This window comes from Rhinolophus sinicus, chromosome 3 (assembly GCF_057876585.1).
Source record: "Rhinolophus sinicus isolate RSI-liver-muscle chromosome 3, RSI-T2T, whole genome shotgun sequence".
NCBI lineage: Eukaryota > Metazoa > Chordata > Mammalia > Chiroptera > Rhinolophidae > Rhinolophus > Rhinolophus sinicus.
The window spans coordinates 84858479-84883647 of NC_142503.1; the positions used below are offsets into that span (position 1 = coordinate 84858479).

Below are 25169 nucleotides of genomic sequence, written 5' to 3' on the forward strand. Positions count from 1 at the left end.
TAATTATTACAGTATTAATGCTTCATTGGCTACTTTCGTAATTTAAAGTAATGTACATAAACTTTTATCTTTGATTCCATGCCACATTTGGCATTATGTTTTAACTAATTGTAATTTTTTCCCAGTTTTATTGAGGCATAATTGACAAATAAAATTGTATACATTTAAAGTGTACAGCCTGATGTTCTGATATACGTACATTGTGAAATGATCACCACAATCAAGTTTATTAACACATCAATCACCTCACAGTATTACTTTTTTTAATGGTGAGAACAGTTTAACATCTACTCTCTGAGCAAATTTTAAGCGTACAATACAGTACTAAGTATAGTCACCATGCTGTACATTAGATCCTGTCTTAGAACTGAAAGTTTGTATCGTTGGCCAACATCTCCCCACTTCTCCCAGCCCTTGGCAACCACCACTCTACTCTTCATTTGTATGAGTTTGACTTTTTTTTTTTTTAGATTCCACAAATAAATAATGCCGTACAATGTTTGTTTTTGTCTTGTTTATTTCACTTAGCGTAATGCCCTCCAGGCTCATTCATGTTGTGGCAATGACAGGACTTCCTTTTTTTTGTTTTCCTCCTTCTTCCGCCTCCCTCTCCCCCACTACAGTTGAAGCCGTTGTTTCTCAGTCTAGTTGTGTAGGACACAGCTCTGTGGCCCATGCTGGTATTATGAGCCTTGCGCTCCCCCTGGCTGAAGCAGTCGGTCGCCATCTCACAGCAGCTCATGGCAGCTCTCGCTGCCCACTCTCACGTGGGCCACTGGCCGCTCCTGGCAGCATGTGGTAGCCCACAGCAGCTCACGCCGCCCAGCTCCAAGGAGAGCCGTTGTTTACAATCTTAGCTGTAGAGGGTGCAGTTCACTGGCCTATGTGGGAATTGACTGGCGACCTTGGTGTTAGGAGCACAGTGCTCCAACCACCTGAGCCACCGGGCCCGCCCAGGGCTTCCTTTTTTATGGCTGAATAATATTACATTGACTGTGCCATGTTTTCTTAATTCATTCATCTGTCAACACTTAGGTTGTTTCCATATCTTGGCTATTGTGAATAACGCTGCAATGAACATGGGAGTGCAGATATCTCTATGAGATACTTTTTCTATTTCCTTTGGATATATGCCCAGAACTGGGATAGTTGGATCATAGGGCGGTTCTATTTTTAATTTTTTGAGGAACATCTATACTATTTTCCATAGTAGCTGTACCAATTTACATTCCCACCAAGAGTACACAGGGTTTTTCCTCCATATGCTTGCCAACATGTTATATCTTGTCTTTTTAGTAATAGCCATCATAACAGGTATAAAGTGATATCTCATTGTGGTTTTGATCTGCGTTCACCTGATGATTAGTGATGTTGAGCAGCTTTTCAGCATTTGTGTTAATATTATGTATCTTCTTTGGAAAAGTCAGGTCCTTTGACTATTTTTAAATCAGTATTATTTGTTTTGCTATTGAGTTATATGAGTTGCTTATATATTTTATATGTTAACCCCTTATCAGAAACAAGGTTTGTAAATATTTTCTTCCATTCAGTAGTTGGCCTTTTAATTTTGTTGATGGTTTCATTTTAGTACAGAAGTCCTACTTGTTTTTACTTTTGTTGTCTATACTTATGGTTTCATATCCAAAAAGTCATTGCCAAGACCAGTGTCAAGAAGATTTTTTCCTTATGTTTTCTCCTAGGAGTTACAGTTTCAGGTGTTACATTTATATCTTTAATTCCACTATGCGTTAATTTTTGTGTGATGATGGATAAGGGTCCAGTTCCATTCTTTTATATGTGGATACCTCATTTTCCCCACACTGTGTATTGAAGCGACATTCCTTTCTCTATTGTGTGTTCTTAGTTCTCCATTAGTTTATTACCTATGTGTGGGCTCATTTCTGGGATCTCTGTTCTGTTCCATTGATCTGTGTTTGTTTTTATGGCAATAACATACTGTTTTGATTACTATAGTTATGTAATATAGCTAGAAGTCAGGAAGTATGATGCCTCCAGCTATGTTCTTTCTTAAGATAGCTTCGGCTGTTTGTGATACTTTGTGGTTCTATACAAATTTTAGGATTTTTTTTTCTATTTCTGTGAAAAAAGCCATTGGAATTTTGGTAAGGATTCCATCGAATATGTAGATCACTGTAGGTACTATAGACATTTTAACAATATTCTTCCATCCAAGAACACGGGATACGTTTGTGCCTTCTTCAGTTTCTTTCATTATAATCTTAAAGTTTTCATTGTACAGGTCTTTCACCTGCTTGACTAAATTTATTCCTAAGTATTTTATTCTATTTGATACTATTGTACATGGTATTGCTTTTATAATTACTCTTTCAGATAATTAATTGTTAGTAATGTCAACCAAAAAAAAGTTTTAGGCTACAGTAAAGAATAAAAAGCATTTATTTGAGCAAATAGATGGCAGTCCCAAAGATGCAGATTCAGGCAGCACCTCAAACTGCACTCTGGAGAAAACAAAGAAGAGCAGGTTTTTAAAGGCAAAAACCAGAAAATGTAATCCTTTTATGTCATGAAGGATTGCTGGCTCTCTTTAACAGGGGTGGTTAGTTCCAATAGGCAAATGAGGGAGGCGGAAACTACAAGGAAGGCAGTAAAGTCTCTATGTGTCCATGTAGCAGTTGTTCTTCCGGGATGTTTATGGCTGGGCTTAGCAACAGGTTTAGCAACTTAATAGTAGTATAGACTGAGGCACAAGATGTGCATAGGTCTCACTTCCTTAATAGCCTTTTGACTCTAAGTGATTCTCTTAGCAATGTTTATTACATTTTATTTTCTCTGCTATCAGTGTATAGAAATGCAACTAATTTTTATGTGTTCATTTTGTATCTTGTAACTTTACTGAATTTGTTTATTATATCTAATAGTTTTTTTTGGTAGAGTCTTTGCAAACACATCATACCAAAACTTCTGGAATGCAGCAAAAGCAGCTCTAAGAGGGAAAGTTATAGTGATAAATGCTTACATTAAGGAAAATTAAGATCTCAAACAAACCTAACTTTATACCTCAAGGAATAAGAAAAAGAACAAACTGAGCTCAAAGTAAGCAAAAGGAAGGAAATAACAAAGATCAGAGCAGAAATAAGTGAAGTAGCTACTAGAAAAACAATATTAAAAATTAATGAAACTAAAAGCTGTTTTTTAAAAAGATAAAATTGACAAATTCTTAGCTAGATTAAGAAAAATGGAAGACTTAAAGTCAGAAATGAAAGGGAGATATTAAAACTGATACTACAGAAATACAAAGGATCATTAGTAGTTATAGCTAACATAAAATGATCTGGAAGAAAGAAAGTCCTAGAAACATACAGTCTACCAAGACTGCATGAGGAAGAAATAGAAAATCTGAATAGACCTGTAACTACTGAGCTTGAATTAGTAATATCTCCAAACAGAGAAAAGCCCAGGATCAGATGGCTTTACTGGTGAATTCTATCAAACATTTAAGGAAGAATTAACACCAGTCCTTCTTAAACTCTTTCAAAAAATTGAAGTGGAGGGAACACTCACAAACTCATTTCACGAGGCCAGCATTACCCTGGTACCAAAGCCAGATAAAGGCACTACAAGAACATAATATTACAGGCCAGTATCCCTGTAATGAAGGAATATAGATGCAAAAAGCCTCAACAGAATACTAACAAACAGAATTTGGGAGAATATTTAAAGTATCACGCACCGTGATCAAGTGGAATTTATCCCTGGGATGCAAGGATGGTTCAACATACAAAAATAAATCAATCAGTGTGGTACAGTGCATCAACAGAATGAAGAATAAAATTTATATGATTATCTTAATAGGTCCAGAAAAAGCATTTGACAAAATTCAATATCTTTTCATGATAAAACTCTCAACAGATTAAGTATAGAAAGCATGTATCTCAACATAATCAAGTCCACATATGACAAGCCCACAGCTAAGATCATACTCACCGGCGAAAAGGCGAAAGCTTTTCCTCAAAGATTAGGAAAAAAGACAAGGATGCCTACTCTCAAAACTTCTACTCAGTGTAGTACTGAGAGTCCTCGCCAGGTCAGTTAGTCAAGAAAAAGAAGAAAAGGCATGCAAATTGGAAAGGAAGAAGTAAAATTGTCTTTGCAGACGCATTGCTTTAATTCTCTACCTGAGTGATGAGATTTTCGCTCACATACTCCCACTTCCCCTTCTGTCTTTCAATGTTTGGATAGTTATGCTTACTTCATCTATTGCTTACTTTTGGCACTTTAAATAATGTCTCTACATCAGTTTTTTTTCTAGCAAATTTTACATTATCTCTTGACTCTGTAAGGTGCAGATATTCTTATCACTATCCTTCCTTCTAGCCCTTACGCTCTTCCTTAGCAGCTGAGTGTCAGTCGTAGTGCTATTTTAACACTGTGAAAGTTGGAAAAATCTATTTTATCTCTTGTAATATTTACCTTGCATTTTTTTGGGGGTAAGATTGATCTTAAATACTGAAAATCAATGAACCATGCTTACACTGTTAAGACTTGTAGTAGAACCAAGCTGTATGTTAGTGTTACTTTTCTTGGTTTGTACTCTGTGCGACCGTTTTTTCTGTAGCTCAAGAAGTTTTTCTTTGAAAATACAAATTTTCTCTGTCCTCCCTATTAATTTCTATTATTAGTGGAAGTTGGAGGTATTGGATGGCTACTTTCTTGTCTCTTTTCCTTTATTTTTTATTTCTTTGTATTTTTGTTTTATATGTTAGGATTATTACTCAAATTTGTCTTGGGTTATCCTATTTAATGTAGCATCATTTTCTTATGTATATATTATCGTTCTTCTCAAAAGCCTCTGAGGATCTAATTGTTTTTATTTTCTCTTGTTTTTATATTCTCCTGATTTTTGAATGATCTGCTTCCCCCAGATTTTTTTTTACTTGTTCTGTGTGTGTGTGTGTGTGTGTGTGTGTGTGTGCTTTTCTTTGGTATTATTGGCTTTCTTCACACATCTAATGATTCTTGATTGTCAGTTTATATTTGTGAATGATGGATTAGGATAATATTTCTGAGTAAATCCTTTGGGTTTTCTTTGCTGTCTTTTTCTTTATCAATCTCTTGGAGTCCTGTGTACATGGACGGGGGATTAGTAACTAACTGATTCATAGGGTGAGCACCCAGGGAACCAGTCTTCAGGTAAGGAGTTCTTCAGAATGCCAGGTGGGGACAGGTTTTATTCTGTGATGCCAACGCACGTCCTTCCCCGGTGCCTCCCACCTCCAGTTCTCTGTGTAACTTCCTTTGGTTTCCTTAGAGATTTGTTTTTGTTTTGTTTTACATAGGGGATAGTAACAATAGTTACAGTTATCTCCCCATTTTCTCTCCTGCCTGCTATTTTACCTGATTGCCTTCAGGAAGCCTCCGTAGACTTCTGTCTGGCAGGTCAGCGCCTTACTCAGCTGTGGTCTTCTCTGGCACTTGTTTTGGGCATTAGCTTCCATCATCTTTTCATCTGTCAATGTATATTTCTTTTCTTCTTATCTTCCAAAGGTTTGTTAAAATTTCTGTCTCCCTCTAAATCTCTTTATTGATAATGGATATACAAAGTTACAGTTGTTAACTTAAAAAAGTCTAATATCACTACAGAAGAGTCTGTCATAGTAAGGAAATATATTGCAATTTTGTGGATTTGTATTTTCTGCTCTTCATATATATACATATATGTGTATATATATAATATATGTGTGTGTGTGTGTGTGTGTGTGTGTGTAGTCTTTTTGTTTATACATGTCTTTGAGCCCTGTGTACATGAATGGGGCTTGTTGACTGGTGGGTCTCCCCACCCCCACCCCAAGTTGGTTTAAATTAGGATGTGGCAGCACTGAGGAGTCACATACTTACAGTATACGCTGCAAGAGGGAGCTGGCCTACATTGCAGATTCAGCTAGAAAGGCACAGTCCGGACTTTGGGGCGTCACAGAATTAGCAAGAGCACTAGAGATAAAGTGGATAACAATATGAGCTCAGGATCCAACTCTTTGTAATCATATTCTCTGTATACCACTTACTAACTTTATGATGTTGGTCAAGTGGTGTGATTTCTCTAAATTTTTGTTTCCTTAATGGTAAAAATAGGGATTGTAATGGTACCTTAACAATTGTAAACGGTAGAATTAATAAATTAATCTAGTTAAAGTACTTAGCGTGATAAGTGCTCGGCAAATGGCAACTGGAGAGATTTTACATAAAAATCCAGGTTTCTGGACTTTCTTAAAAAATTAGAACATCTGTTATCCCTGAATGGCAGCAATTGTTTACAGCTGAGTAGTAGTAGCTGCCCCTTTAAATGGGGTATTTGCTTTCTAGTTTGCCGTAGCCCCCAATACTCATTGTCTTACGCTTAACTGGAGTCACTCACTTATGTGACCTGCCTCACATACGTGGGCATTTGGGTTTGTGACTCCAGCGCTACTGATATTACCTATAGCTAAAAGCACATCGGCAGGTTTCAGAACTGATTTTTGTTTAGTGTTAGGATGAATCAGTACAGAAGACAGAAACACACAGCAGAAGAGTAATTCAGACAAGGAAATAGTATCTCATGCAGGAAATTCTTGGGGAGACTTGTAGCACACTGGTTGGCATATGTGAGGTTCAGTGATGTTCTCCAGGTGAAGGAAGCAGCTGATGTTAGGGGGGGCTGGTGATACGTAACCGGGAAGGCTCTACCTGGGAATCATGTGACTGAAACCTCGAAATGTTTAGAGATGGAAAGAACTCAGTTCTCAAGCTACTGTATCTATTGATGTCTTAGGTGCCGAGCAGCATGCGTGGGTCAGAGATGACAGTTCCATATACTGAGAGGCCTTGTCACCCGGCGTGGTAGGAGTTACAGTACTGTACGTAACATAAGAATACCCTCAGAAACCTCCCAGTGCAATCCTCCTGTTTTACAATTATTAAATAAGCTTAGCCAGATTAAGTCTTGACCAGGGCTTCACTGCTATTGGGATTCCAAGACTTCTTTTGTTTCTGATCCTACGTTCTTTCTAGTATGCAGACAGGCAGGAAGCATGAAAAGAGGTCTGGAAGCAGAGAGTGAAGATCCTAAGACTTGGGAGAATGGATATATTGGAGCTTAGGTATGAGAGAAGGTTGTGTTACCTGCTTGAGACTTAGAAGATTGGAGACAGATTCTTCTTGGGGCTGGAAGAAGGAAGTGGCCATGTTAGAGCCCGTGTAGCAAGGAACTGCCGGAAGCTTCTAGGAACTGCAGGTTCTCTTTAGGACCTGCGGCTGGTGTCCATCTGAGAGCCAGCAAAAAGCGGGGCCCCTCAGTTATTCACTGCAAGGATATGAATTCTGCCCGGAGTCTGAACGAGCTTGGAAGAGGAGTCTTTCCCATTTTAGCCTCCAGATGAGAATACCGCCTAGCTGACAGCTTGAATGAAGCCTGTGAAACCCCAGGCAAATGACTCAGCTGAGCCATGCCCCAACTTTTGATCCACAGAAACTGAACTAATAAATGTGTATTTCTATAAGCTGCTGTTTTTGATAATTTGTTACACAGCAATAGAAAACTAATACTTTTGGTCATGTCCAAGTATATTGTATTCTTTAGCGTCATTGTATAACAGCCATGACGCTTTGCCATCTAATTTGAAACACATAATTCAGACTCGATTGTGCCTTGAAGGTATGATAGTCACTGCAGTTTGGGGGGTACTGAGAGCAGTGTGACATGGTAAGAGTGCCACACACGGTCTCTCAACTACGCAGCGCCTCTCCTGTAGCACAAAGCAGCCGTAACAATACATAAATAAATTAGCATGGCTTCATTCTTATAAAAATTTATTTATGAACACTAAAATTTGAATTTTGTATAATTTTCAAGTGTTGCAAAATATTATTATTTAATTTTTTTCCTCAATTATAAAAGAATATCAAGTCTTAGTTTTCAGCCTGTACACAATGGGCGTAGTCTGGAATCAGCCTGCGGCTGGAGTTTGCTGACCACGGCTGTCGACAGACTTGGAGGCAATTCTAATACCGTTTGATAGGTGCTATGATAAGGAAAGTAGTAGCCCTATTTGAGATTCTTAATAAGAAAATATTTTAATAAAAAATCTAATTTCTTAATATTTAAAAAACTAAAAATCTATTACTACAAGTTAATGAAGAGTTTCCAGAATGTGGTGAACTAGATGGAGTAAAATAGGAAATAGCTTCCTTTCTCACTGAGCAATACAGTGGACCCCTGAACAATGTGGGTTGGAACGTATACCTGCATTTTTTTAAGTTGACACTTGCAGTTCAATTTCCCTGCAGTTCAAACCCACGTTCTTTAAGGGTAACCCGGCAGTTGGGAATCCGCATGTGTGTAGGGCTGACTCGTAGTTCTACGTGGATGTTTGGCCCCAACACTGCCTCCATGTTGTTGAAGGGGCACCTGCATATACTTTGATTAGTCTCCCTTCTCCACTCATAGATGATATCCTAGTCAGTGTCTATTAATTTCTTGTCACTTATTTTAAAGAATAAGTTCAGTTGTGGCAATGGATTTGTTTTTAGGTATTAAAAAATACCTGTTCCATTTTTTGAGATTCAATTTTAAACGAATTCATTACTTCGTACTCTGTCTCCTCACCTCCCAGTTTCTGGCCCGACCCTTGACTCTGAAACTTGTATTAGGGAAGGGATTTGGGCTGTGTCTTGACTCTTTCTTATGTTGGCCCTTGCTCTTTTGGGTGGGTCCATGTGGGGGTGGAAGGGAATGTGAAAGAGAAGGGGCAAAAGTCCTTCTGTGTACGATAGGCTTTCACGTACTGTTTTGTTGTGTAGCAGTTTTGGTTCTTCAGAGGCTTCACATGGACCATCTGTAAAACAGATGAGCAGAGCTACAGGAGTTGCTTTACCTAAGTATATGCATGGCCAGGCGTTACAAAAATGGTCTGCAGCAGACTCACCACAGTGAAAGTCATGGTGACCTCTGAGTAGGGCAGGTGGGGTGAAGGACAAGGGTTATGGACATCCCAAGGGGTAGTTTTACTTTGTCTGTTTTATTTGAATTTTTATTACATGTAGAATGCATTTTGGTTATCTGATTAAACATTGAAAATAACATGAAAAATTGCAAAAGGAAAATTGCTTCCTTCTAAATAGAAGAAGTATAGAAGGGCACTTTACTCATAAAAAAGCTTCTGAAATTCTGATATTCATTAACTGTTTTAAAACAGTGTTTTCAGATAAGTTTTATTAATTATAGTAGGAAAAAATGCCCTTTGAGATACAGCATTAATTTTTTTTGGTGTATGTTATTTCTAAAATTCACACTTTGAAGTGTTATTTACATAAAACTCAATGCATAGTTTTTAAGGGTAGATTGATGAGTTTATGCAAATGTATACACCTGTGTAATCCTTTCCCAATCAAGATATAGAGCATTTCCTTCTTCCAGAAAGTTCCCTCATACTACTTACAGTCAAACTTCCCATTGCCCTCGGCAACAACTAATTTCTATCACCACAGCTTATTTTTGTATCATTCCAAACTTCATATAACTAGAATCATAAAATATGTACTCATTTGTGCCTGACTTCTTTTTGCTCAATCTAATATCTGAGAGATTTACCCATATTGTGGCATGTATCAGCAGTTCTTTCCTTTTTATTATTGAGTAATAGTCCATTATATGAATATACCAGTTTGTTTCTTTATTCCCCTGTTGATAGGCATTTGGGTTGTTTCCAGTTTTTGGCTATTATAAATAAGGCTGCTATAAATACTGGTACACAAGTCTTTATGTAAACATATTTTCATATCTCTTGGGTAAATACCTCTGAGTAGTATTGATAGGTCATAGGATACGTATAATTTGTAACTGTCAAACTTTTCCGCAAAGTCATACTATTTTATATTCCCACCAGCATTGTATGAGAGTTCTAGTTGTTCTTACTTCTTGCCTGAGCTTTTCTTTGTTGGGAGTTTTTGATTCCTGATTCAATCTCCTTACTTTTGATTAGTCTGTTGAGATTTTCTATTTCTTCATGATTCCCACAGACTCCCTCAGTATCCCTGTGAAGTGAGACCTGAGTGGGCCTCCCGGGAAGCGTCCTGCAATGCTTGATGTCCACCTTGGACTTTCTTTTTCCCTCTGGCAAAACAGTAGGCCCAGGGGAGCCCTCTAATTGGGGTACTGTGCAGGCCTGGGGGAATGATGCTGCAGTCAGTGTAGCTACTCCTCATACCCTTCTACTGTGGTTCTTTGTCTCTGGGTACGGGGTGCTTTGGTCTCACCCCTGGGTTCTGGGATTTTTTTTTCAATGGTGTCTTGTCTATAGACAGTTGATGGTTGGTTTTTTTGTGAGGGGGACTGAAGTTGGGAACAACCTTTGTTGCCATTTTGATGACATAACCGCATTGGGTTTTCTGTACACACAATCATGATATCAAAGAATAACAATACATTTGCATTTCAATTTTCATGCCTTTTGTATCTTTTTTTTCCCTGCCTTATTACATAGGCTGGTTCTTCTGTACAATGTTGAATAGAAGATTGGAGCATAAACATTTTGTGTTTTTTCCATCTGGGTGGAGAAAACTTCAATATTTCACCATTAAGTATGATATTAGCTGTAGATGGGTTTTTTCTTTTCTTTTAATAGATTCCTTTTATTGGGTTGAAGAAATTCCAGTCTCTTCCTAGATTACTGAGAGATTTTTAATGATTAAAGGGTTGAATTTTGAATTTTGTCAAGTGCATTTTCTTGTCTGTTGAGATATTTTTGTTTTTGGTTAATATGGTGAATTTATTTCAAATATTAAAATTTACATTTCTAGTATAAAACCCTCTGATTATTAAACTTTTTATATGTTTGCTTATATTTTGTGAAGAATTTTTGTATATGCTCATGAGAAATACTGGTCTAATTTTCTTTGCTTCAAGTGTTTTTGACATGCTTTTGTATCAAGGTTGTTCTAGCCTTACAAAGTAAATTGTCAAGTAGTCTCTATTCAATCTGTGTTTATGAAAGAGTTTTTGTAAGAGCAGTATTATTTTTTTCTTTAAATATTTGATTCTGGGGACATTTTTTTAAGGAAATTATGTTTCTTTAATAGATACAGTGCTATTGATGTTTCTGTTTCATTTTGTATTTGTGTGTTGAATTTTTCAAGGAATTTGTCCATTTCATCTAACTTATCAAATTTATTGGCATGGAGTTGCTCATAATATTTCTTTATCCTTTTAATATTTGTAAGATTTTTAGTGATATTCCCTCTTGCATTCTTATTATTGGCTGTTTGTGTATCTTCTCTTTTTATTTTTGGATCTCTTTTGCTAGGAGTTACCAATTTTATTGACCCGTTTCAAAGAATCAACTTTTGGATTTATTTTATCTGTTGATTATTTTCTATTTTATTGATTTTGCTCCTTGGATAATTTCTTTGGATCTCCTTTCAGGTTAATTGACAATTTCTTCTGCTTTATCTAGTTTACTTTTAAGTATATCCAGTGACGTTTTTCATTTCAGATATGATTTTTTTATTCTAGGTTCTCCATTTTTTTTTTTTTCTTGATATTTTCCCATTTATCTGCTGAGAATTCCTATGTTTTTACCTATTAAGACTATATTTTCATATAAATCCATGGAATGTTAACAATAGCTTTAATAAAGTACTTCCTCAAGTTATGTTATGTCTAATTTGTTTTTGTAAAAGACAACACCTAGATCATTAATTAAACAACTTCTTTTGTAATACAGGCATTTTAGGCTTCTAATTTCCTTCTAAGCATTGCTTTAGTTGTAACCTACAAAACTTAATGTTACATAGTTCATTATTATTCTGTTAGAATTTTGTTCTTATTTCCTGTGTAATTTATTTCTCAACTCATGAATTATTTAAAAGTGTCTTTACTTTTCAAATATTTGGGGATTTTCCAAATATCATATAGTTAACTGATTACTTACTTAATTCTGTTTGATCAGAGATTATACTCTAATATTTCAGTTATCTGAGACTTAAATTATGGTACAGTATATTATCTTTCCTGGTGAGCATTGAAAGGAAATCTTATTCTGCAGTTTTTGGGTGTTGTGTTTTATAAAGGTAAATTACTTTGGGGTAGTTGATGGTATTATTTAGATCTACTGTATCAGGATTATTACTGATATTTTTGTCTTCTACTTTATCAATTACTTAAAGAACAGTGTTAACATTTTCAATTATTATTGTCTTTTTCCGTTTTATCATTTTAGTTTTTGCTTCATTTTGCTCATACATATTATTTTTAGATCTTTCTGTTAAATTGATAGTTTTGTCATTAAATGGACCTCTATATCTTTGGAGAAATTCCTTCGTTTTGACATTTACTTTGATAATATAGCCTCCCCAGGTTTCTTGTATTGTTGTTTGCATAGTATATCTTTTTCTGTATTTCCTTTTAATCTATTTGTGTCTTTGTATTTAAAGTTGTTATAGATAGCATATAGTTGGATCATGTTTTATTGTATAGTGTGATGATTTTTGCCTTTTATGGGGAGAATATGGTCCATTTTCATTATATGTGTTTTTAAATCTACTATCTTGCTGTTTATTTTCTTTTTTTCTAATCTGCCTTATTTCACTTCTTTTGCTTGAATCAAATGTTTATTTGAAGCCTTAGCTTTTTAGCTTATTACTAGTGCAATTAATTTAACTTTTAGTGTTTGGTCTAGGAATTACAATATGCACTCAATTTGCCATTGGCTACTTAGAATTAATATTGAACCACATTATTCTTCACAAATATAAGAATCTTAAACTAGTATAATTCCATTTACTACCCCACTCCGCCTTTTCTGTTGTCATATATTTTACTTCTACATGTCACAAATGACACTAAGAAATTATTTGTGCTTTAAACAGTAATTGGTCTTTTAAGGACATGAATACCCATGCATTTCTGATTTTCAGTGCTCTTCATTTCTTCTTGTTTCACATTTCTATCTGGTATCTTGTAAGTTAAGTCAGCCTGATGGACTACTTAAAAAGTATTTTTTGTTGTGCAGGTATGCTTTCCTTCATCTGAAAATGACTTTCTTTCACTTTCAGTTTTAAAGAATAACTTTACTGGATGTAGACTTCTGGGCTGAATGTTTTTTTAACTCCGTTCATTGCTTTGAAAATATCCTCCCATTTTCTTTTGGGTGTTGGTTGTTTCAGTAAGAACTTAGAAGTTCCAGTATATGGCATGTAGTTTTTCTCTGTCTGCTTACAAGATGTTTTTCTTTTATTTTCAAGGGTTTTAGCACTTTGACCATGTAGGAGTGAGTATATAGGTTTAGGTTTCTTAGTGTTTGTTCCTTATGGGATTGCAGAGTTTCTTCAGTTTGTAGATTAATGTTTTTCACCGAATTTGGGAAATTTTCAACCATTATTCAAATATTTTTTTCAGCCCCATTCTCTTTCTTCAATCTAGTATGACTTTAGCAACTATTTAATAGTTTTAAAATCCTGTCTTCTAATTTCAGTATCAGGGTCATGGTGGAATCTGTTTCCTTTGACAGCTGTTTCCTGGCCTTAGGTACATTTAGTGCTTATTTGCATGTCTGGTAATTTTTAACTGCATACTGGATATTATGAATTCAACACTAGAGATTCTGGGTTTTTTTGTCTTTTTAAGTATATTTGTTCTGAAATGCACTTAATTGGAGCTATTCTTAATCCTTTCTAGGCTTGCTTTTAGGCTTTAGTTGGGCCAGTATAGAGTAGTCCTTACTCGAGGTTATGTTCCTTACTCTTAAGACTTTATCTTTATGGTGTATCCACGGAATTCCTGGAATGTTAATGAGCTTCCTCTACCATGACTAGATAGGAACTTTAAGGTCTCCCAGCACTGTGCAGCCTTTAGTATCTCCATTCTTCATTTAATCCTATTAGTAGCTGTTGTCTGCTAGGTGTTTCAGAATATCACCCACGAGACACGCCATGTAGCCTTGCCTTCTGCCTTGCCATCTCCGAGCCCTAACCCTGCACAACTGCCTCACCTTCGGCGCCATGTCCTGCAAATTCTACTTACTTCCACAGCCCCAAACTCTAATCTGTGATCACTGTGTATGCACTGCCTGAACTCCTTCCTGTGCTATAGTCAGAAAGTTGCCCGAAGCCAGAGAGCTTGGATAAAGATGAGATCCATCTCAGGTGTTTCTCTTTTCTCAAAGATCACCGTCTGTCCTGCCTATTATCCAATGCCTGAAAACAGGTACTTCAGATGTTTTGTACAGTTTCATAGTTATTTACAGCAGGAAGGGGAGTTCAGTATCCAAGTAGTCTATCATGGCAAGAAACAGGTTAAACAATGTATGTGAAACTCACTCAGTTTTACATATACGAAATAGATGCTTACAGTTGCATCTGCAAAATGAGAGTATGGTAAATGTAATAAAAACTTTGTAAGTCGATGGAATGTTAAGACTAATTTCATGTTTTGGGGGGTTGCTGAAAATTAATCAGAAAATACTATTTGTTTCAACCCTTGTTATGATTGCATTACACAATCAAAGGGTTTCAGAAATAGGAATGAGAAGTCCTTGATGTTGATCCTAGTTTCTTTATTAGTGACTATCTTTTGAAGTCAAAGCTCTTTAATTGCAAAGAATAGGAATCCACTCAAATTGTTCAAACAAAAATAGCAAGATTATGTAGCTTGCAGATTTACCACTGAATTAAGTTGTATTTGATAGGTGAAATTCCTAGAGAAGATGAATGGGACATACTCCTAAAAGCTTTGAAAAAAAATTTTGAGCTTTAGTGTTTTCACCTGTGTATTAGAAAATTTAAAACCTACCCTTTTCACCTCATAAGGTTGATGCCTGGCAACATTTCTTAACCTTGTGAAATTACATTTAATTTTTAATGCCTAGTACAAATGTTACATAAAAATTCATTGTTTTCCTTGATGGGTAGCAAGAATGTTCTTTGTATTATCACTTCTGAGCACCATTCCCATATGTAGTTAGTGGGTAATAAATATTTGAATAAATGAAGATCAAATGTATATTCAAAAAGACTGACAATTATTATGTGTATAAACATGTGGAAGAGTTTTTTTTATTAAGACCGTTTACTGATTTGCAAAGTATTTTCTTTTTCTGCTTTTAAATTGAAAATCTTATGTTGACTTACTGGGATTTTTGAGGATTTTTTTTAATTGAATTTTTTTTATGTTGGAAGTTCTGGGTTAGCGAGTGTCTATTGGCTTACGAAGCATTCAATACATTTTTATTTTTAATTTTTAAGAAGTGACTGAATCCCCGGTTTTTGTGTGTTTTGTTTTTGTGATCTATCTGTATTAAAGTACAGGAATAAAATCTAATGGTTAATTTAAGAGCCTGCTGTGGTTTGACTTTCCGTGGGCAGCAAAAAATAGCAATAATCCATTCCCTGAACTTTTGTTATGTTATTAACTTTGCAAACATATTTTAAAAATTTTTTAAGTTGACTCATTTTCTTTTCTTAATATTCCAGCTCTCTATCAATATCAACGCACATCATTGAAAAGACAATTTTGAAGACATGTTTTGCTGAAAAGACAGCTGAGAAAAATTTTACGAATGGGATGAACACGCACCAGTTAATTGACTACCTACTGCAATTTGAATGTTAACGTTACCCGGCTGGTACAGTTACCTAGTGATGTACCTATTCTCACAATACCCTATTTCAGTGTGCTTGTCTTGATTAAAGAATTCAAAGTGGAGTACCGCAAACTTGATATGGATAATAAAAAGAAAGACAAGGACAAGTCAGATGATAGAATGGCACGACCTAGTGGTCGGTCGGGACACAACAATCGAGGGACTGGGTCTTCATCCTCTGGAGTTTTAATGGTTGGACCTAACTTTAGAGTTGGAAAAAAAATTGGATGTGGCAATTTTGGAGAATTACGATTAGGTAAGACTCTTTTGTTTATTCTTTTATGTTGGAATCATGTGTTTTAAATGAAAGATACTTCCTAATGAAAACGATTTGGTGGTTTGTTTAGTTTAATAGTTGTCATCATTGTAAAGCATATAGATGTTAGACATTTTTTATGTACTTGTATATTCATTTGTAAGGAATTCTCTAGTATAGGAATGTCTGTTTACTTGAGATTAACCATCCAGAATATGAGAAAAAAGTAAATTTTAAAGTCGCAGAAGGCTGCAATAGGTGCCAGGTAAGCCTTTGCAGTGTATTCTTTAGGAATGATATTTAGGTTGCTTTTTCGGATTTGAAAACATTTAGTAACTGATCAGTTTGGGAGGATATGTATTGCTTAATGTCAAGGTAATATACTAACACTGCATAAAAAGCAGTAAAATTTGCATTGTTGTAATTTAGGCCCTTTCCCATCCCCCGAGTTATCCAGGGTCAGGCTCAGGAATCTATTTTCTTAATGAGGGACACAAATTACTGATTCACTTTATTCTTAAAATCAGGTAAGTTTGGGAAACATTGTTTTAATTAAACCTCCTAATTCTACATTTAGAAAAATTGAGACTCAGTTAGGGAAGGTACCTGCCAAATGTCACATAGCAATTTAATGACAGACTCGGGACCCAAATCTAGGTATGACTCCTAGTACATTAGAAATGTGACTACGTTCATTGAACAGAAACAAGAAGGAGGGCGGCAGGGCATGGTGATATTGGTGTCATTGCTAAGGTGCTTTGAGGGTTCTGGTCAATGGACCATCCATAGTGGAAACTTTAGAAGTAAAAAAAAAACACAAAAAAAACACAACAGAAAAAAACTTGGCTTTACAGATTTTCTTAGATCCAATCCTGTTTGTTAGAAATAAATTCAATTATATGTTTATCTACTCAACTACTCTTTTTCATCGTGTGAACACCTTAATTTGTAGTTACTCTTTCATTTTATTAATGTTTTATGTAGTTACGTACATTACATCTTTAAATAAAGCAAGCCAATAAAAGGTAATGATATACTTTGTACACAGATATAAGATGATGTGATTGGCAGACTCTGGCATTTTAGTAGGGACTCAAGTATTTGAAGGGGTTAATTTTGACATTTTATTTTTTGAAGGACATTGAATTTCATATTTTGAAATTCTTAAACTTTCTGATTTTGGAGTTAGAAAAACCAGTTTATTTACTTGCCCAACTTTGAGACACCATCACCTCTCCATTGAAAATTTATTGTGTGTCTATCACATCTGAGGCATGGTTATTGCCTCTGCCATTATGGAACACATAAGTTATTTGACCATTTGGGGCCTCAAATTCCTCAACTTTAAAATGGGATTATTTCTGTATTTTAAGGTATTGTAAAGATTAAATTTAGGTAATATGAAAGGACCAGCACTATGCCCACAGATTTCAGGAAAACATTGATTGTTCCACTCATTTAAAAGATATTTATTCTTTTTAAAAATTAAAGTTATGGCATGTTTTATGTATATATTTTAAAATTTATCTAAATAAATTAGCTTTATTAGCTATGTATTACGCCATATATATTTATACTATGTTGCTTTCTTTCTATTTGCTTATGTGACTATAGTACTTCAGCCATTTTAATTCGAAATTGGTTTTATAGAATTTATTTCAAATTATCTATGTTTGAAACATACATATCTATATGTGTGTATGTATGTCTATATGTGTGTATGTGTGTGTGTGTATACATACACACAAAACAAATCTAGTGGATCATTTTGACCAAGGCCATATGAAAACTATGTGTACCATATACTCAAACTATATATGCTATATACCGAAAAAGCTGTAGTCTGTGAATAAGCAGTAATAGGAATAAGATGATTTATTAGTCTGTCCTTCCTTCTCTCTCTCTCTCTCTCTCTCTCTCTCTCTCTCTCTCTCTCTAATTTATGGGTGTTTATTGTACACTTATACATCTATTTAAATATATTATCTATATCTATATATGTATTATATCTGTGTTTTATGTATATTTATAAGATACAGTTGACCCTTGATCAACTACTAAATAAAGGGGCATTTTACTCCTTTTTTCTTTTTAAGGTCCCCAGTGATTTCTCTGTACAGAAAAGGTTATTATAAGCATCATTCTTTCTATACATGGATAAACATACTAATGATAAAAGCTGGTTTAAATTCTTAAAGTGCTTTGTTTAGAACCCCATTAATAGACACATCTTGAACATTTGATTCCAGACACTAAAATTTTTGTGCTTAGTTTTGGATGAGAAAGAATATAGGGCACACATGTCATAGGTAAGTGGTTTTCAACAAAGGTTCTATTGGCATTTTGGGTTAGACAGCTCTTTTTGTAGGGGACTGTTTCACACATTGCATGGTGCTTAGAATTCCAGACCTCTTGGACACTAAATAGGAGTTGCTCCTCCACACACAACCCTAAATGCCCAAGGAGACAATATTGCTCACTGTTGAAACTACTTTTACAGGTAATTATTTTAAAAAATAAAGTTGAACATAAAAAGTTGGCCTTGAGATGTTTGAATAATAGGTAAACATTTTAAATAATACTCTGACATTTAAGTAAATGTTTTAAATATCGTTTTATGTGTATTTTTATTGTAAAATGATGAATTAATATATTTTTGGTTTTATTTTATCTTTATATGATTAGTGGTTAGGCTTGTGTTCTGCATATTAGTAGATGTATTTCTAGCTTAGACCATTAAAGCATATTATAACACTTATCTGAGAAATATTTTTGACAGTCACTGAATGAGACCAAATATAGCTAGCTAAAATATAGGGTTGTATATGTATTTCATTTTTTTCTGTATATGTTTTATATATTCTGTATATGTTTTATACTTTCTGTGTATGTTTTAAGATGTTTTGACATCTTACAAAACCTTTCTGGCTGGGGAGAGATTGCCTCTCCCGGGGCTCAGGTGGGAGCATGCCTTTGATCTGCAGCCCGAACAGTCCAGAGCCATATCTCCTCCATCTGGCTTGTACACTCCAGGAGGCAGTCTTCCTTTTCCTCAATCATCCCGTGGCCAGGTACAAGATGACCAGAGACCACTTGTATTGCCCAAAGGCCACCAGAATTATTCATGACAAGAATTATTCAAACTAGTCGGTCCTAAACTGTTTCTCCTGCCCTGCGGTGCCTTTCCTGCAGAAACTCCATTGCAGGCCGTGGCCTAAGCGGTTTCCTTGCTCCTGTCCTCTATCACCTGACCAAAACGTGATGCTTCCCGTGACCCCCCTCTCAGGACCTGTGGGCACAAAAAACTGTTTTCCTGAGCCTCTTCTGTGTCCCCCCCCTTGTGGCTACACCTAACTGACCATCCCATAAAAGAACACAGAATACGGGGAATTGAACTGGCAACCTTGTGGTTGAGAGCCCGTGCTCCAACCAACTGAGCCATCCGGGAGGCAGCTCAGCTCAAGGTGCCGTGTTCAACCTTAGTTGCAGGAGGCAGAGCCCACCATCCCTTGCAGGACTCGAGGAGTTGAACTGGCAACCTTGTGGTTGAGAGCCCACTGGCCCACGTGGGAATCAAACCGGCAGCCTTCGGAGTTAGGAGCATGGAGCTCTAACCGCCTGAGCCACCGGTCTGGCCCGCTCATAATTCTTAATGTTTATATTTAAAGAGTTGTTGAAAATTCTGTAGGCCTTACACTATATATCAAATAAGCATGCAGATTTGAGTAGATTCTTCATTTTTAAATTTATTTCTACTGTTCCTAACTGAAACATATTATAACACTTATCTGAGAAGTATAATCTTAAGGAATAGACTCTGCTGTAGCAGAGAGATCCAGAATGTAGTGGTGTTAAGCACAGTAGTTTGTTTTCCTCTCACATAACACAAACCAGAGGGAGAGCACCCAGGGCTTTCGGGGTACCTCTGCATCCTCAATATGGGACTTCACCTCTGTCTGTAAGGTCCTTGCTTCCATTGCTGCCATCTCCCAGCCAGCAAGAAGAAAAAGGGCCAGGAGAGTACACATTTATTCTTGGAAGTGGTGAGTGACACACCTCATATCCAGAACTTAATCACGTGGCTGTGCAAGGGGAAAGAGAGGCTGGAAATGTAGTCTCTAGCTAGACAACTATTTTAAAATTTGGGCATTTTATTATTATAGAAGGGGGAGCATGGATATCGGTGGGTAACTAGTACACTAGTCCCTGCTGTAAACATACATGTTGTTTTTGTATAACATAGTTTTGTATAATAATTACCATCCAAATACCACAAAATTAGTAAAACCATCTTTTCAAGTTCCATATAGCACCAAATTTTATTGGAAGTGTCTTTTAAAATTGGATTAAAACATCCATTAGCCTGAATCTATTTAGTGCCTTCTCTTAACTGGATTCCCTCTATACACACACCCCATTTTCTCTCGCTTCTACTGTACATGCACAGTCTGCATCATGTGTTTGCTAATGCACATAGCAAGTATTGATTAGAAGCCAGCTTGAGGCCTATGCCTATGCAAGGTGACAAAAATGCTTTGGTCGTATTGTTGAATCATTGTTCATGTTTGTAAATATAACCCTCAAAGTTCAGCAAAAATCTCTAACATTCAAAAAAAGATGATAGTTTTAGGATTTAGTGCTTTCTGTTGTGATCTAAAAGTAGACATTTGACCATATAAATGTCAACAAAAGCAGTGCTTTTAGAAGTTATTTGCTATATTTTGGTTCTGTGGAATCTGTATTTAACCTAACTTCTTGTCCTGTGAATATTTACCCCTGGTGTACTTGTGAGTAAATATCATATACAAAATAGTTGCGAAAAAAATAATGTCTGAGGCAGTACAAATTCCATCTTTGTACTTAAAACAGAACTGTTCCTTTGTTACTCAAAACAGAATTGTTTCTTAAGTTATTCACTGTACCATTGGAATTATTCACTGTATACCTACTAGAGGAAGCCGAAAATTTCATACATAATATATTCTTGAAAATACATATGAAGGCCTATCTAAAGGCTAAGCTAATTGACTAAAAATATATGTTTTCTAATAATTTTTTTGTATATATGGGCCCTATGAGTACCTGAGTGCAGTTTAACGTTCATCATTTTTGGTATTCTTATTGAATTTCATCTGTATGCCAACTATAATGGGTTTATGAGACCTATGCTATTTAGCATTAGTACGAATGCTTATATTCTTTTTACATTCATTTTTATAAGATAGGGAGAAAATTCAGAAAAGTATTATAATGTTTGTATGAACAAATACTGCTGTACAATGGAGGCAACATATCTGAGACTGAAATTTTGCCTGGAATTACTACCATCCATTGAGCTTCTTTATAAAAGGAAGTTAGGTATGTTATGCTGGAAAATCACATGTGCGAAAGTTGGTGATTGTCTATTCTGTGTTCAGTAGCCACTGTGACCAGAACCAGTTAGTATCATAGTTGGAAAAAAACAACAACTATCATTGTTCTATTTTTCTCATAAAAATAATACATGCTTATTGAAAAAATACTGGAAATTCAGAAATCACACACTGTTCTACTTTTTATTTTTATTATACCTATAAAGAAACACATTAATTTATATATCAAATTGTCTTCGTATACTATTTTTTTCCAGAATTCTCCATAATATTTAACTTGTAGATTTTCCTAGATTATTTTCTATTTGCCAATGAAAGATTAATTCATTTGAATACTTTATATACTAATGATATTAAATCTTTATTCTGGTTTATCATTTACCTATTATTTGTATATGGGAGATGTTTTTCAAAATCCAGAAGTTTAAAATATTTTATGCAATCAAATCTGTATAAAAACTTCTGACCTTTTACTTTTTTTCATTTTTTTATACTCAGAAAAGCTTCCATATTTTGGGCTGATAAATATTTTTTCTTAGATACATGCACCCCTGTGTTCATTGCAGCATTATTTACAATAGCCAAGGTATGGAAGCCACCTAAGTGTTCATTGATAGATGAATGGATAAAGAAAATGTGGTATATGTACACTATGGAATATTACTCAGCCACAAAAAAGAGGGATATGTTGCCATTTGGGACAACATGGATGGACCTAGAGGGTATTATGCTGAGTGAAAGAAATCAGACAGAGAAAAGACAAACACCATATGATTTCACTTCTCTTTATTATCCAAAAATCAAAATAAATGAACAAGCAAAACAGAAACAAACTCATAGATACAGAGACAAATTGATGGTTGCTAGATGCGACGGGGTTTAGGGGATGCGTGAAAAAAGGTGAAAGGGATTAACAAGTACAAATTACCAGTTGTAAAAATAGTCATGGGGATGTAAAGTATAGCATAGGGAATATAGTCAATAACATTTTAAAGAATAACTATAGATGGTGTCAGACGGGTACTAGACTTACGGGGTGATGATCACTTCACAAGGTATATAAATGTCTAATCATTGGCTTGTACAACAAACTAATACACTTTGTATGTCAACTGTAATTGAAAAATAAGTTCAAAAGTAATAAATATTTTTCTTGTTTTATGGCTTATGTCTAACTCTTAAACGATCTGGAATTTAATTTGGTTATAAGGTGAGATGCTAATAACCCTTTTTTCCCTCAAAGTACTTAACGAGTTTATCAGAGCCAGTTTTTGAATAATAGTTAGAAGCAAAAACCTATGCTTCATCTAAATGTATTATGTGCTTTTTTTCAACTAGAGTACAGTTTTACATAATACATCTTTAAAAATCAATTACTGATAGAATCTGACTTTTTTTTTTCTTTTTCAAGGGAAAAATTTATACACAAATGAATATGTGGCAATTAAACTGGTAAGTTCATGTGTTTTATGTTTCCTTGATTAATTCCTAGTTATTTCTTTAATGACTAACTTACATTTTAATTGCTGTTTGTTTTCATATAATTGATAACTTGAATGTTTATTGGGAAAGTAATGTGCATAACTGATCTTTTGTATTAAGTCAGCATCATCATCAGGCCCTTCAAGTATGTGATGATGTATATAGGATGTCTGTGTTTTTCTGTGTCACGAAAACTCAACCCCTTTACTTTGGTAGCATTAGAGAATTGAAGTTTTGAATTTTGGCACTATTTTTAATTTAAGGAAGCTGGCATATTGGCATTTTTAATTAGGTAAAAATTATAAAACAAGATTTCTCTTTCTGATTTAAGCATTTGGACAAAAGTGTTCTTAGTATTCAGAATTACATTCTTTAAAAACATATTTTCAGGTAGCTTCCAAAATCTGTTTTTCTATTGACATTTTATATACGGTAAATCTGGATATTGCTTGACTTTCAGAATTTCAGAAATGCTTGATGTGGGTGGAGGATAACAGGGAAAGCAAACTCTCAAGAGACTGTTTTTAAGTCCTAAATGTGCCTGGTATGACAGCTGTAAGGCATCTTTCTTTGGAAGAGTTGGGATTTGTGAATTTTTATAAGACCTAACTTTCTTCTGGCACAACTTTCCTACCTGGTTTGCCAGCCAGGTTTCCCTGAGGTTAAGCATGGCTTGGTTTTTCCAGTCTCCCTGTCATTCTCAACCTTATCCCTGCCAGTGTAACCACTGTATTAGGGTAATGTGAGATTAATATGTAAAGAGAGATGATTAGAGGAAGCGGCAAGTGGGAGAAATAGAAAAACTTTTAGGATGAGCTAGAAAACCGCACTACCTAATTTTGAGTATCTTTGAGTATAGACCAAGTTCCACTGCAACAAAGCTGTTTGTTTTCCCTGGGAAGTAAGATGCACAGCAGGGTTGTGGTGCCATCAGCAGACTCGCTAGCTGATGTGTGGATTTGGACGGGCATTTGCCTAAAGGAATTCACCTTGGTTTTAATTTTAAGGTCTGGTCCTTGGCTTTATGACAGAAAATCTGGTTAGGTCATCTCATTAAGATTGTCACTGTTAGTCAGAGGTAGATTCACAGTCAGTCAGTTCACACAATCAATTGAGCGAGCTCTCAGAAATACTTAGGAAGAGTTAATTTATAATGAGGTATTTTTACTATTCCAGGTCCAGAATGCCCAAATCAGTATAAGTAATATGCTTTCTTTCTATAGGCTGATCTACATAAAAAGGCAAGGTAAAATTCCAAGCTTCCCTCATGAGCATGAAATCAGGATAGGGGAGTCAGTTTGTATGAGTCACAGTAGGGAGTGGGGGTGGTGCACACGAGTGAAAGTGTGGAAGCATCTCCATTGAGTGTTACTGATGCAGGAGCCCATAGTGAGCAGCTCTCCTCACGGGAGCATGTGAATATTTAACTGAAAGGTTAAAGCGAATAAACCGTCTGTTTCAGTCATTAAGTGGTAACCCTTAGGTGCTGCTATTTTTAGATTTGGAACTTTTTTACCCTTGTTGATACCATGCCTTAGTAAACATTTATTACGTCATCTTTCAGCTGTCTTATGTATATACGCATATGTCATCTTTTTAGTTTATTTTCATGCCATGTCACTATCCCCTTATTTTCTTTTTCTTTTTTTTTGGACGTTCTTCCTCTGTGTACCTTTTTAATGCAGTGATCAGCTCTACTTATAATACTTGTTATTTGGTGTTCTTTGGGGAACTGGGAATATTTTTGCATCTGTGTCTAGTATTTTTAGGTTGAACTATGGTATAGAGTCATGTTCACTTCAAATTTATCTAAAAATATATTGGCAGGACAGAAAAAAATTTTCATGTAAACTATTGGTTTGTAGTTTGGTACTTAGTTTACTAAATATCGTATCTCTATCTGTCTGTCTGTCTATCGAATGTCCTCATCCTTATATGTTTTTTGTATGTGTTACATGTGTTTATAACAGATAACATCCTTTTGTTCAGAACCTGCCTTAACAGTAATCATTTGAAAATAATGTGTGTATGCCTTCAGTGTTGTCTGATTTTTGTACTTTGGTACAAATAAAGGCATTATTTGATAACAGTGGTGTTCAGAGAGCAAATTTCAGTGACTATTTTCAGCTCGCTATCTCTTGTAGAGGTTTATACATACTTAATATTACTGTAGTTCAGATTGATAGTTTGTTTCAGGATAATTTGTTAATTTCATCTTAGCCACCACCCTCATACATTGTTTGCACCTATATAGTAACCTGCATTTCGTGAATAATGAAAATGTCATACTGTGGTGAGGTAAATTTTGTTATATAGTGGTATAATAAAATTTTACTGCTAGTAAAGTACTGGAATCAAGTTGAATTGACTCAACTAAGTTAGATCTGGGTGTTTGTTTTTACCTAG

General features: G+C 35.3%; 1 protein-coding gene across 11 annotated transcripts in view; it reads left to right on the forward strand.

Annotated features, from left to right (window-relative positions):
• The window catches only part of CSNK1G3 (casein kinase 1 gamma 3), a 102128-nt gene that overhangs the window by 18782 nt on the left and 58177 nt on the right, over window positions 1-25169 (forward strand). For all 11 annotated transcript variants that reach the window (XM_019728019.3, XM_019728028.3, XM_019728030.3 and 8 more), the window contains exons 2-3: window positions 15484-15909; window positions 22693-22733. In XM_019728019.3, the coding sequence (XP_019583578.1) occupies window positions 15732-15909; window positions 22693-22733 (219 nt within the window). In that variant the 5' untranslated portion in view covers window positions 15484-15731. The remainder of the gene's footprint in view (window positions 1-15483; window positions 15910-22692; window positions 22734-25169) is intronic.